At 58.6% G+C, this 13,398-nt stretch overlaps 1 protein-coding gene across 2 annotated transcripts in view; it reads right to left on the bottom strand.

Moving 5' to 3' along the window:
• Positions 1 to 10,589: 10,589 nt before the first annotated feature.
• Positions 10,590 to 13,398, bottom strand: part of TRAF3 (TNF receptor associated factor 3) — a gene marked incomplete at both ends in the record, with an annotated part of 35,644 nt that continues 32,835 nt past the window's right edge. For both annotated transcript variants that reach the window (XM_080707000.1, XM_080707001.1), the window contains 2 exons: positions 10,590 to 11,161; positions 11,779 to 11,953. In XM_080707000.1, the coding sequence (XP_080563126.1) occupies positions 10,590 to 11,161; positions 11,779 to 11,953 (747 nt within the window). The remainder of the gene's footprint in view (positions 11,162 to 11,778; positions 11,954 to 13,398) is intronic.

Here is a 13,398-nt window from a genome sequence, read left to right as displayed (position 1 = left end):
TGTGAGAATAAAATAAGGCTGGGGTTGCAAATCAGAGATAAGATAGATGCCTCTAGGTTAGGATCAGTCCCCAGTAACACACACACACACACACACACACACACACACACACACACACACACACACACACACGGTAAGCCGTGTAGCTCAGAGATCTTCCTAGAATTAATAATTTAGTCCTGGGTTCAATTCCAGCATCACAAAACATAGTCAGGTGTGGTAGTGCACACCTGGAATGTCTGAATCTCATTACTTAGAAGTCTGAGACAAGAGGATAACTGGTTTCAATCCCCAGTACCAACCCCCCCAAAAAAAAAAAAAGTCTAAACACCAAAGGGAAATAAGAATAAAATGTGGCAATTGCAATAATAAACACAAGCAGGTGAGATGAACACTGGGGCTGACCCAGAGCTCCCTGGACTGTGGGCGTTTGTGTCCAAGCTCCCCAGAGGAGGGCAGGGAAGAGGACCCTGAGGCACAGAAGGGTGGGCATCCGAGGGTCCAGGTTTAATATAAGGAGGGGAAAGAAGAAACGATGGAAGAAACAAGACGAATTTCCCGGATTTGAAGGAAGTTTGAAAGCCTCAATCGAGTGCCAAAAAGGGGAAGTGGAAACCCCCACACTTGGACACATGACAATATGTTTAATCAAAGACAAAGAGAACCTTCTCGAAACCTCAAAGAGAAGGAACAGGTCATCCAAACAGGAAAAAACCTCCACGTTCCCAGCAAGACCAATGGATGCAGAAAGAACGCTTTTACATGTTAAAAAAAAAAAAAAAAGAACTTTCCATCTGGACTTCTATATCCAGCTAAACCGCCTTTCAGGTGTGAGCCTACAATAAAAACATCCTTAGAACGAGTGCCATTTGAAGACCCATTCTGCAAACCTACTTAGAGGAGGGGAGGAGGGAAGGAAACCCAGAGGCTTCAGAGAGAGAGGAGGACAGATGAGGGGAGAAAGGGCGGCAGGGTGCACTGTAAGCCTGTGTGCGCGTTTTCTGGGGCTAAAGTCTTCCTCTGATTATAGCCCCATTTGGTGGTACCAGGGGTTGAACCCCGGGGCATTCTCCTCTGAGCTGCGCTCCTAGCCCTTTTAATTTTTGTTTGTAAACGGGATCTCACTAGATTGCTAAATCACTGAACGCTGAGCACGGCGCGGTGGTGCATGCCTATAAACTCAGTACTTGGCCGGCTGGGACGGGAGGACAGCAGGTTGGTGGCCAGTCCCGGCAGTGATTTAGGGAGGTCCTCTGCAACTTAGACCCTGCTCCAAGTAAAAGGATAAACTAGGGCCAGGGGCGCGGCTCAGGGGAAGAAAAGGCTGTGAGCATCCAGGGAGCATCCAGATCCTGTGCAGCGTAGATGCCGCAGGTGGTGAGGCCGAGCTGCAAGGAATCCCAGTGTGTGGGAGCTGAGACAGGAGGATGTCGGGTTCAAAACCCACCTAGACCGCAACAACCTGGCAAGACCTTGTCTCAAATACTTAAACGGGGTTGGGGTACAGCTCGGACGCAGTATGCTCCCCGGGTCCCGTCCTCAGTGCCCAAATAAAAACAAGTCCTTGCTTCTCCAGAGGAGGGGCCCACCCCCTGCGGGGCGCCCCTGGACCTGGCCAGGGCTGGGGTGCAGCTCGGGTGAGTCCTGGGTTGCACCCCGGAGAAAGCTCCCGAGCCGCCCGCGGGGTGCAGGTGAGGCCGCAGCCTCCTCCCGGCCAGAGCCCAGGGCAGCCGGGGTGCGGGGTGCGGGCTCCGCGGCCCGGATGAGCGCGCGGTGTCCATGGGGCCGCACGCCCGAGGGTCCGCGCCGCCCCCCCGCCCCGCTTACCACGTCCGAGACGGCCAGGCTCCCGCGCACCAGGACGGCCGCCGCCTGCGGGAGAAGCGCGTCGGGCTTGGGCTGGCCCGCCGCCCCCCGCCCGCCCGCCGCCGACCCCCGCCCGCCGGCCCCCGCCCGCACCTTGTCGGCCGGGAAGTGGACGGCGCCGCCCGCGCACGGGGTCCGGTTCTGGCTCCAGTTGGTGGCGGTGTCGAAGTCCACGTCGGGCACCCACACTTTGAGGGCGGCGCGGGCCATTGCTGCGGGGAGGGGAGGCCGTGAGCGGGACCCCGCCCGCGCCGGGCCGGCCTGGGGTCGGGAGCGGGGCCTACCGCAGAGCTGCAGCCACAGCAGGACGCGCGCCATGCCGCCGCCGCCGCCGCCGCCGCGGTGCCCAGACTTTGCCCGCCGCGTCCGGGGCTCGCGGTTACACATTCACCCCGCGGGGCGTGGCCAGGCGCGCTGCTGAGCCTGGACGTCCACTCTGCCGGCCGGAGGGGGACGGGCACGCAGACTCCTGGTGGCCCGCGGCTGGTGGTGGGGCGTGGAGGATGGACGGACCGACGGACGGGGCGGGGAGGATGGACTGACGGACGGACGGACGGGGCGTGGAGGATGGATGGACGGACAGATGGGGCATGGTGCTGGCAAATGAGTGGCACCTGGCGCAGGCAGTGTCTGGCCCTGGGTGGGGATGGATGGAGCCGGCGGTGGTTGAGGACAGTGGTGGGTCAGGAGGGTGGACGTGTACAGTGGCTGGCGGCTGGGTGAGTGGACAGAGCAACAGAGGGGCAGGACAGATGCTGAGTGGACGTGGACGTCGGTGAGGTCCACTGGGAGGGCAGGCGGGCGAGGCGGGCTGGCGGATGGTGGCTGGCTGGGGACTAGCTGGAGCCATCAGGGCAGAGGGCGGCTGCGAGGTCTTCCTCCCCTCAGGCCGCCGCCCGCCCGCACCCCACCCAAGACTCCCACCCGTGGGGCGCAGCCTGCGCTGGGGCACTCTGGGCCCTTCGCCTGGGGGTCACGGCTTCTGAGGGACCAGTTCTTCTGGGGGACCTGCTCAGGGTGTGCAGGGTCAGGTGTGGCCCAGCACCGCCATTTCTATACTGCTGTGTGGAGGCAGGGCCCCGAAGGCAGGGCCTTCCTGGAGAGATGCCGCCGCCAGTCTGGGTGGACTGGAGGTGGCAGAGGCTGGGCTGGCTGGCCTGTGCTGGAGGGCCGGCCGGAGAGAGGCCCTAGGGGCGAGCAGCGGGAGGCCAGGGTCCTGATGGCGGGGGCTGTGAACTGGGGAGGAGGGGTCTCCACTGGCATGGATGAGGCCGGGCCAATTATACCCTTGCTGTGTTCAAAACCTTTGTGAGAAGCCGGGTGTGGTGTACACTTGTAATCCCGGCATTCGGGAGGCTGAGACGGAGGATCACAGTTCACGGACAGCCTCAGCTTCTAAGTGAGGCCCTTTGCAACTCAGTGAAACCCGGTTTCCAAATAAAGAATAAAAAATAGGGTTGGGGGTGTAGCTTGGAGATCGAATGCCCCTGGGTTCCATCCCCAGACCTGCCAAAAATAAAATAAAATAAAATAAAAGCTGTGTGAGGACTGGTGTGGTGGCACATGCCTATAATCTCAGTACTTGGGAGGCTGAGATAGGATGATCGCAGGTTCACAGCCAGCCTCAGGTACTAGGCCCTCCACAACCTAGTGAGACCCTGTTTAAAAAATAAAGAATAAGCTGGGCGTGGTGGGCACGCTTGTAATCCCAGCATTCGGGAGGCTGAGACCTGGAGGATCGCGGTTTGAGGACAGCCTCAGTTACTTAGTGAGGCCCTCTGCAACTCAGTGAGACCTGGTTTCAAAATAAAGAATAAAAAATAGGACAGGGGCTGTAGCTCGGAGGTCAAATGCCCCTGGGTTCCATCCCCAGACCCGCCAAAAAAAAAAAAAAAAAAAAAAAAAAGAATAAAAAAATAGGGCTGGAGCCAGGTGTGGTGGCACACATCTATAATCCCAGCATTTGGGAGGCTGAGGCAGGAGGATAGCAGGTTCGTGGCCAGCCTCAGCTACTTAACCCCTCCACAACCTAGTGAGACCCTTGAGGCTGGGGCTGTAGCTGGGAGGTAGATGCCCCAGGCCCATGCCCAGCCTCCCCAGTGCTGTGAGGCGGCAGTCACAGGGCCGGCCTCATTTTGCGCCTGCAGAGTGGGTGGCAGGCACCGGGGGCCCCTGCTGCGCCGCTGGCTGGGGAGGGCTGGGGGCGCAGCCGTGGATATGGACAGTGGAGGGCCTTGGCTTGGGGGTACTGGAGGATCTGCTCCTGAGCAAAGCCCCTGGCCTCCCCTGTCCGCAGCTGCCGGTCCCCTGCTGGCCCTCCTCCACAGGCTTGTCATCTGTCTTCCTGAGTCCCGGGAAAGGCTGGCTGGAAGAGGCCGCTTCCGGCACAGGATGCTGCCCCAGCGGGGCCCGTGGAGGGGCTGGCTGACCTGGCGACTGGCCCTGAGCTCCCTGGGAGAAGTGGGGCGACAGGGAGAACCCCACGGACCTCAGAGCCATGGCCCTGGTGGCCCCAGGGTGCCACAGTGGTGGGGGCCTCTGGGTCATCTGGCAGGCCACCAAGGTCACCCAGGGTCTCCTGCGGGCCTGTGGCCTTGCAGGCTGGGTGCCTATGCCCTGTGAGAGCGCAGCCCACAGGGCTCCTGGGAGCGGAAGCAAAGGAGAACCCCCTCTGGCGACAGAACATGTGGAGGTGCAGGGTGTGCAGCCTGCCCGAGGTCGTGTCTGCTGGGCCCCTTAGTTCTCTAGGTGTCTGTGGCCCTGGGGTTGGACCAGGGGCGGTCTACCTCCAGGCCACGCCCCCAGCCCTACCTAATTTTGCATTTAGAAACAGGTTCTCAGGAAGCTGCAGAGCTCTGCCTTGCTAAGCTGCCAAGACTGACCCCACCCAACCTGACACTCTCCTGCCTTAGGCTCCCGAGCACTGGGATTAGGCGTGTGCCACCATGCCTGGCTCTAGGGATGGAACCCAGGGGCATTCTACCTCCAAGCTACAACCCCAGTCCTATTTTTTTTTCTTTATTTTGAAACAGAGTCTAAGTTGTGGCAGGCTTCACTAAGTAGCTAAGGCTGGCTAGGAATCTGATCCTCCTGTCTCAGCCTCCCATGCCTGGTTTATATCTTGTTTTAAAAACACCTAGAGCCGGATGTGGTGGCGCATGCTTGTAATCTCAGTATTTGGGAGGCTGAGACAGGAGGATCATGGTTTGCAGCCAGCCTCAGCTACTTAGTGCAGCCTTTTGCAACTCAGTGAGACCCTGTTTCAAAATAAAGAATAAAAACTAGGGCTGGGGTTGTAGCTCAACGGTAGAATTCCCCTGGGTTCCATCCCCAGTGCCACAAATAAATAAATAATAAATAAAAACATAAAGGGCTGGGGTGTAGCTTGGAGTTAGAATGTCCTTGGGTTCAATGTCCATTTCCAAAAATAAATAAGTAAATAAATAAAATTAGATATAAGCTGGGCATGGTGGCACACACTTCTAATCCCAGTATTTGGGAGGCTGAGACAGGAAGATTGTAGGTTCAAGGACAACCTCAGCAACTTAGTGAGACCCTGTTTCAAAATAAAAGAATAAAACAGGGCTGGGGATATAGCTCAGAGGTAGAAGGCCCCTGGGTTCCATCTTCAGTGTCACAAATTAAATAAATAATAAGATATAGCCAAGCTGGCATTGGATTATGCAACTATCTACTTTCAGAAAACCGCAAACTCCTGGACTTGCTGCCTGGGGTCCATCTGTGATCCTAGCAACACCTCAGGGCAGGTGGGCAACAGGAGCCGCCGCAGGGCTGGACGAGGGTGGGATCCAGCCTGGCCCTGCTCTCCCACGCTCTAGCCCGGGGCCAAGTCCAGCAGGTCTGAGCCTTCCTCTCTTGGAGGACTCAGAGGAAGAAATCCTGAAAGGGCCAAGAGAAAGACCCCGTTTCTGAGGTCCCAGGTGGCAGCCCCCCTGAGGGAGCTGAGAGCCCCCGGTCCCCGTCAGCACACTGCAGCACACGCGTGCTGGGTGGTGGTGGCACCTGTGCATGCTAGGAGGTGGCCCCGGGAGGTGGACGGGCTGCATGGACTTAGGACAGGGACTGGCGAGGTGTGTCCCCTGAGGCGGCGAGCCCCCCTGTGAAGCGGGCCTGCCCCAGTCCTGGGACGCTCTGGCTGGGATGGTGGGTCTGGGGGGCTTGTTCCTGGGCCTGGCCCTCCCTGCACGCTGGTGGCATCTCCTCCAGACCTGGCCCTCAGCTGTGTCTTGGCGGGCCGTGCCACACAGCAGGTGTGATGGGGGCTGCAGGTGGCCTCGGGGAGTAGGATGGGGGAGGCAGGTGGCGTCCCCACCTCAACCCAGGGCACCTCAAGGGAGATACAGGGCTCCCTGCACCAGGCCTGGACGGGGAGACACGAGGGCGGCCCCACTGGCAACCGTACGCGAGCCACAGGACCCAGGGTACAAGGCGGCCTTCACACAAAATCACTAGAGAGTTCAGGACGGGGACGCCACAGCCTCTTGGGAGAACGGCCTGGGAGGACGCAGCCCCGGCCCTTGCCCGAAGCCCGGCTGCGAGACAGTGTGATAAGACACCAGGACTCTTAATCAGATTTATTTTCCTCTAATGAGACAGTTGAGCATGTCAAAGTTTTGCATTCTACAGTCTTACAAACTTTAGTTATTAGCATCAGAAACAAAAACATTGCAAGACCTCAAAACACAAATAAATACCAAATAAAACCACACACAATATACAGTAAACAAAATATAAAACATAATGCTACCTGGAAATCAGACACGTTGCTAGCTCCTAGCGACAGCAGAGCTGCTGAGCAGTAGCTCACACCGTTCCTTAGCAGAGCAGAGCACACGGCCGCGGCCACCGCCACGGTCACTGGGACTGTCAAGACGGGTCCTCACAGCAAACAGGGACTACAGACGGCAGCTTTTTAAAACAGGCAGATTAAAAATGCAGTCAAATGAGAGATTGGCCTTCTTTGGTCTTTGTTTTTGGGTATAGAACTGAACACAAGGGGAGTACCGTCAGAACAGACGCAGCTCTGCACGGTCTGCAGGGAAAGTGACTTCCACACTTCTTCCTCAGAGTTCTCCTAGAGACCAATCCTTGGAAATGAGGCCGGCTTTTGAGTTTCCGATTAAGCCATTTAGTTTGCTGTTGAAGGTAATCTGACTTTTCTGAGGGGACTAAGTATAAGACCAGTCATCACTACTCACAGGAGTGCCACAGCAATGGACTGAGCCTTCTCACGGCTTGAAGCTGGGCTCTGGCAGTGCAGCAGGGAGACGAGAGGGCTCTGCTTGGCCACTCTGCCTTCTCGCCCATGGCAACCAGCCACAGCGGGGGCCACCCTGTCTTCCCGCCTGGCACCGGCATCCAGGGCACACCTCGCGCGGAACTCCCCTAGGTGGGCCCAGCCTTTGGGATGGCCTCCTGGCCGCATCTCTCTGGACCCCATCCCAGCTCCCTGCGACAAGAGCACCAGCCAGGTCGAGACAGTGACGATGACCAGGTCACCTGCTGACCCTTGAGGGCATGTGAGATAGACTTTGGAGAAGACAGAGCTGCAGCGATTTCAAGCGGAAGACAGGACCATGTCTCGGGCCGAGCGGGGGCTTGGGGACGGCCGCTCCCAGACCCCAGGGCTGCTTCTGCAGCCGAGTGGCAAGGCTCTGGCCTGGAAGAACATCCTAAGCTCCGCGCCCTTCCACTGTGCAGATGACCCCAGCCCGGGGTCGTGTTTTGGGGGTGGGGACCAGGGTCTGCGCTCCTGACTGACCTATGGTAATCCAGTCCGTTACGCCGCCACCCTGCCAGGGCTGACGGATGCCGGCCAGACGCACTCCACAGTGTGCCGGGAAGAGGTGGTGTGGCCCGGCCACAAGGCCTGCGCCCCTGGACGTCCTCGCCTCTCGGACACTCGCTCCCTTTGCTAGGTGTTGTCCATTGCTGTGGGGATGCCAGGCCAGACACTGCTGAACGGAGCAGTACCGCTAATGCCAACCACAGGGCAGCCGGCACTGCGAGCACGAGGACCTGGCAGACAGGCGTTCTGGGAGGCAGCTGGCTGTCCCACGAGCCACGCCTGGCCTGTCCTCTGCGGCTGGCCAGTGTGGTGGAGGGAGGCCGATGTGGCGGCAGTGGCGCTGCAGGGACCTGGGCAGGGCTCACGCGGGAAGGGCAGGGATCAGAGCCGAGCTGTGGGCCCTAGCTTGTTTCTGGCCACCTCTGTGTGGAGCACACTTCACCTGCCGTGCCCTGGCATGCACGGCCAGCAGCCCCTGTGGCAGGCGCGGCCTCGGCAATGTCAGGATGGCGCGTGGTGGGACAGCACGGGGCAGTGGTGGCGCCTCTGGCGGGCGGGCAGTCCTGTTCTGTGGCATTTGTCACTTTTAGCTGATGGGAAGCACAGCCCAGAGCACAGTGTGTGGCCGCCCTCTGCTCCTGTGGCTGGGACCCACGAAGGGGGAGGGCGGCCATGCCTCAGCCACGAGCACCAAATGGGGCACCAAGGAATGCTGGGATGGAGCATTGGGGCGCCCGCTCGCCCCCTCCCGCTGCGCCCCAGCAGGTCACACGAGAGTGCAAAGGCACGCCCCTCCACTCCACCAGCGAGCCCTCCCCAGGGGCAGTGAGGTGGCCAGGAACCACACTTGTGGGAGTGGGGAGGTGGCCCAGCACCCCACAGGGAGGGGCCTTAAGTCCCACTAAGGAGCCTGGGGCCGCACCCTCGCCAGGGCCGGGTGCAGAAGCACCTTTTACCAGACCTGCTGCACAGCGTGAGCTTCCCGAGGGGAAGGGGGAGGGGAGGGAGCTGCAGGGCGTCGCCCCAGGAGGCCAGGTAGGCCTGCCAGGCGGCACCCAGGCATTGGGCTGGGGGCAACTCAGAGCGGGCGGCAGCCTCCGCAACAGGTCCTCTCAGGGGCAGGGATGGTGACTCGCCCCTGGGCCAGAGCCAAGGACACCGACCAGCTGCAGGGCAGTGCTAGCAGCGGGAGCAGGAGCGGCAGGCGGAGGCCAGCGTTTGGGCCGGGCCGGGCATGGAGGGTGCCTGGACTTGAGGCGGCTGTGGACGCTTGGGGACGGGTGTGCGGGAGGGCACTTCCAGCAGGCACTGGGGCGAAGGCACACCCAGGACAGGCGGCAGCACCAGAGGCGAGGAGGGCCGCTGGGCACCAACCCAGCTGTCCCCACGCAGCCATGGGAGAGCCAGGGCAGGCAGTCTCAACGCGCAGCCCAGCTGGCCAATCGTGGGCGCGCCTTTGGGGCGAGTGGCACAGATGCGGTGTTCGCACACATTGGTTTTGCCTAAGAAGCACCCGTCGCGTGTAGCACCCATCAGTGTAAGAGCACCGTGGAGCGTGGTGCATAGCAAGGGCACGCGGGGCAGCTCCAGGCTTCCAAGCGCAGCGGACCACTGGGAGCCGCACAGCGAGCAGAGGGCACAACTGCCGGGCACCCTTCCCACCGGGCAGCCAGCTCCTGGGAGCCTGCCGCCCTGAGGTGGGGCCTGGCGTTTGGGAGCTGTGGGAGCTAAGCGGGCGCGGCAGGCATGGAGGCGTTGGTGTGGGAGGGCCCTCACGGGGCAGCTGTGGTGGTGGAGAGAGAAGCCAGCTTACACCATCACTGTCTAGAACCCAGCGCACGCAGACCCAGGCTGAGAAGCAGCGAGCCGCACCGAAGGCACAGGTACCGTGTGCCGCCGCCTTTACGCAATCGCGGTGCTCCCGGAGACCACCGACCAGCGAAGACGCACAGGGAGTGCCGTCAGCAACAGAGCTTGTCTGGACACGGGGCAGAATTTTAAAAACCTACAGGACTTTGTTTAGAACTCCAAAGTTCAACTAGTGCCCTATTTTAGGGTGAAAACAATTATAAACCTGAAGATGATGCACAGCATCCATGAGCAACGTCCCTCTCGTAATAATTTTGAGTAGTGTCATTAACTACGACAGATATCGAAGGTTTACATTTCTAACGAGAAATAACAACAGGTTGAATATTCTCTCTCCTATCACAAGTGATAACCACTGTTTGATATTTTACATTTTCTTCCAAGAAATATCAGTCTATCAACGTTTTAAAACAAAATGTTTGCAGTAACAATTATTTGTAGAACTTTAAATTAAAAAATGATTTCTGAATTTAGAGACTTAAAAAAAAAGACCTAGGTGTATTTCAGGGTCTTCTGACAAACAAATTATTAAAACAGAGACCAGATGAGGCCTTAAAAATAGACAATATACTATATTTGAAACAAGATTGCACTCTTGAATCTTAGAATGAATATACCAGAACTGCATTATTATTTCATAAATTCTCCTTTTTCTTATCATGCTGACAGGTCCAGCTATCCCCACGTGTGTTTTCTTTTTGGTGTTCAAGTTTAAGGAAGAAAAATCATGTTTCTTTTGTTTAGCATATATGTTTTCCACCTTACTTAACTAGATCTTTAAAAATGAAAATGAAGACCTTCTCTGATAGCAGTATTTATCTCATCGAAGGATAAATAATTCTCCAGAGCGAGGTGTGGCTAGTCTATAGAAAACGCATTGGGGTGTTTCCGCGAGTGGCTTCTCCCGCCGGCCGCGCATCTGCCTCCTGCCGCTTCCTCCGTCCCACAAGGTCCTTTCTTCTGAGAGCAAGGGCCTCAGTGAAGACAGACGGTTCCAACCCCAGGAGGAGCTACCTTCTGCTAACTCCACCTCCCCAGTTACTTGTCAGGGGTCAGGCAAATCCGAAGTATCCACTATGACTTTAATAAAAATTGTATCATCTTTAATATATGTCCCGTTTTCAAGAACAGTCTGGGCCACAAAGACAGGGCAGCCGGAGGCGATGTTCATCTCGCCCGTGGGCTTCTTGAAGCTGCTGCTGTTGGGGTCGGGCTTGAATGCATCTCCCAGGTGGCGCCGAGAGGAGCCCTGATCCATCAGCATGAGCGTCACTTTCTGCTTAAAGGGCCACGGCAGCAGAGCATCGTACTCGCCACGCATAATGACAAAGAACAGCGACAGGTGCGTCCCCTTTCCCATCCCGTCCCCGTTCAGGTAGACCCTGGCACACATCTTATAGCCAAAGTAGCCGGTGTAGAAAGGCTGGCTGTAAAGAGACAGGGTCTTCCCCATGACGGCCTCCTGCTTCCGGCGCTTATAATCCCGGATTTTCCAGATCAGCACGCCGTTGTAGCTGGCGGTCTCCAGGACCTGGAAGCGCAGGTCCATGTCGGCCAGGCGGATGTCATGCACGCTCAGCATCTGGTCGTGCCGGCTGAGCTGGGACTCCAGCAAGCCTGCCGCAGGCGAGGAGAGACACGGCAAATGAGACACGCGGCGCCCGAGGCCAGAAAAGCGAGCCCACACCAGCATCCACGCTGATGGCCGCGTGCAGCCCGCTGTGCTGGGCCGCGTGGAGGCGGGAGCCGCCGGGGCCTGAGCCTGCGGCCAGGGAGGCTGCTCCAGCACAGCCTCCCTCCCTCAACCCCGCATCAGGCCACCACCTCAGGCGCCACCTCCTTGCAGAAGCCCTTGGGGAAGGCGCCGGCCGGCCACTTGCCTGTTTCCCTGCCCTGGCCCTGATGCCCTCAGGCCACCAGCATGCTCTCCCACCCAAGCTGCCCCACGGCCAACCCCATCCCTCCATCTGCACCGTGATAACCCTGTTTCCTCCCACGCTCAACCCTTCCCACACAGTCATGCCGTAAGTGCTTGCTCTGAGTGCACGAGGTCTCTGCTGCCTGCCTTGTCTGCTCCGGTCCCCGGGGCCTGCTGGATGTGGCGGGAGCACCCTGGCCAGCAGGCCCCGGCCTCCCCACGCCGTCTGTCCTCGCTGAGGCCTCTTGCTTCCACACACGTCGCCTGCGACTGGCTGCTGGAGGAGCACGTGCTGCACGCCCCGCCACACACTCACCCGTGTTCCGAGCAGCCTGCCCCGCACTCTTGTCCACGCTCTCCAGCTCCGTCACGCGGTTCTGGAGGGACTCCACGCTGCTCTTCACGCTGTCTGCTTCCTCCCAGCTCTGCCGGAAGGGCCGGATCTCCTTGTCCAGCTCTTTCAGTTTCTCTGCTTGGCTGTCTATCACTCGCTTCCAGACCGAAGGGATTGAAAAGGCAAAAGCCAGTCACAACTCTGAGGATGCTGTGCCACTACCCCCCAGACCCAGCCCGTGAGGCGTGGGCAGTCAGCCCGTGCACACTCGGATGGGCCGCCACCCCAGGGCTCCTGGAGACAGACGCCCTGCTCTGCAGGGAGCAGGCCGGCCACGCAAAGCCAGATGGAAGAGAGTGCCGCCTTAGGGAAAACACCTGAGTGTCCATCCCCCATGTCCACTGCAGCCAATGGGAAAGAGCGGCACGGACAGGCAAGCACTCAGCCATCAGATGAAAGGGGATCCCGCCCACGCTGCGGGGAGTCACTCACGCCTGCCCTGCCTGCTGCTCCCGCCTGGTCTTCCCCATCCCAGACCATTCCCGGTGCTGTGCCTCAAGTGCCTGCATCTAGGCACGACTGACCCACCGCTCCAATTTCACAACCCTCCAACTTCCTGCTTCCTGGCCCAGGACAGATGTGCCATGTTGCTTCTGTAGCTAGAGGGAGCCCCAGACTACACAGGGACCCCGGAAAGGGCTCCTCCAACTGTACTCCACCTGAGACCCAGCAGCTCTGCGCACGGCTGACAACAGGAAGGGGCCGCAGCGGGTCCTCAGGCCCTGCGCAGAGCCATGAAGCCGTGTCTGAGAGCGGGGCTCCCTCCCCTGCCAACTTCATGCCCAGCCATGCGGGGAGGCAGGCACGCACCAACAATGCCCAAGACACAGCTGCCAACACGAGGCCTGCTTTATGCTATCTTAATTTGAATAACTCAGAAAAACTTTTGCAGAAACATATGAACCATTCACTTAGAGGAGCAACAGAAGGGAAGAGAACCGCGCTCTAGCTGTGACACCTCGGTGGGTGGGTTTATTTTGTTTTGGTACTGGGGATGGAACTCAGAGGCAACCTTTCAAGTTTTGCCCCTCGCCCAATTTTATTTTAAAACAGGGTCTTGTTAGTTGCAGGGGCCCTGGAAGCCTATTTTTGCATCTCTGGGCTTCAGCACTCTTGCTGGCTGCTAATGGTGGCAGGGTCCCCGCAGGCCTGGGCCACTGCTTGGGGTGAAGGCACAGTGCTCCTATTCTTTCCAAGAAACCTGACACTGGATAACATTTTAACAGTAAGGATCATTTCTCTGCAAAGTATTTCTTACTAAGGTGTGCTCTTTAAGCGTTACATATGGCCAGAGAAATATTTAATTCTTTCACAGGTCTGTTTTCTTGGGACCAATCCTACGGACACTGGTGAACGCCCACCACTGTACTGCTCTTCGAACGACTGTGTGTGTGAGCGCGTGCGTGTGCGCTCCTGAGTACTTTCTGCTGCTGCTAACAGGCAGTGTGGATGCTGCTAGGGTAGAGGGGCGTGGCCTGAGAGGGGGCTGCTGATGGGCTGGGCCAGGAGGGCGCCTGACCCTCACTCTGAGCCCCGCACAGC

This window comes from Muscardinus avellanarius, assembly GCF_963383645.1.
Source record: "Muscardinus avellanarius genome assembly, chromosome: 12".
Classification (NCBI taxonomy): Eukaryota; Metazoa; Chordata; class Mammalia; order Rodentia; family Gliridae; genus Muscardinus; species Muscardinus avellanarius.
Note: the sequence above shows the minus strand (reverse complement) of the source record. Positions and strands in the feature narration are given on the sequence as shown.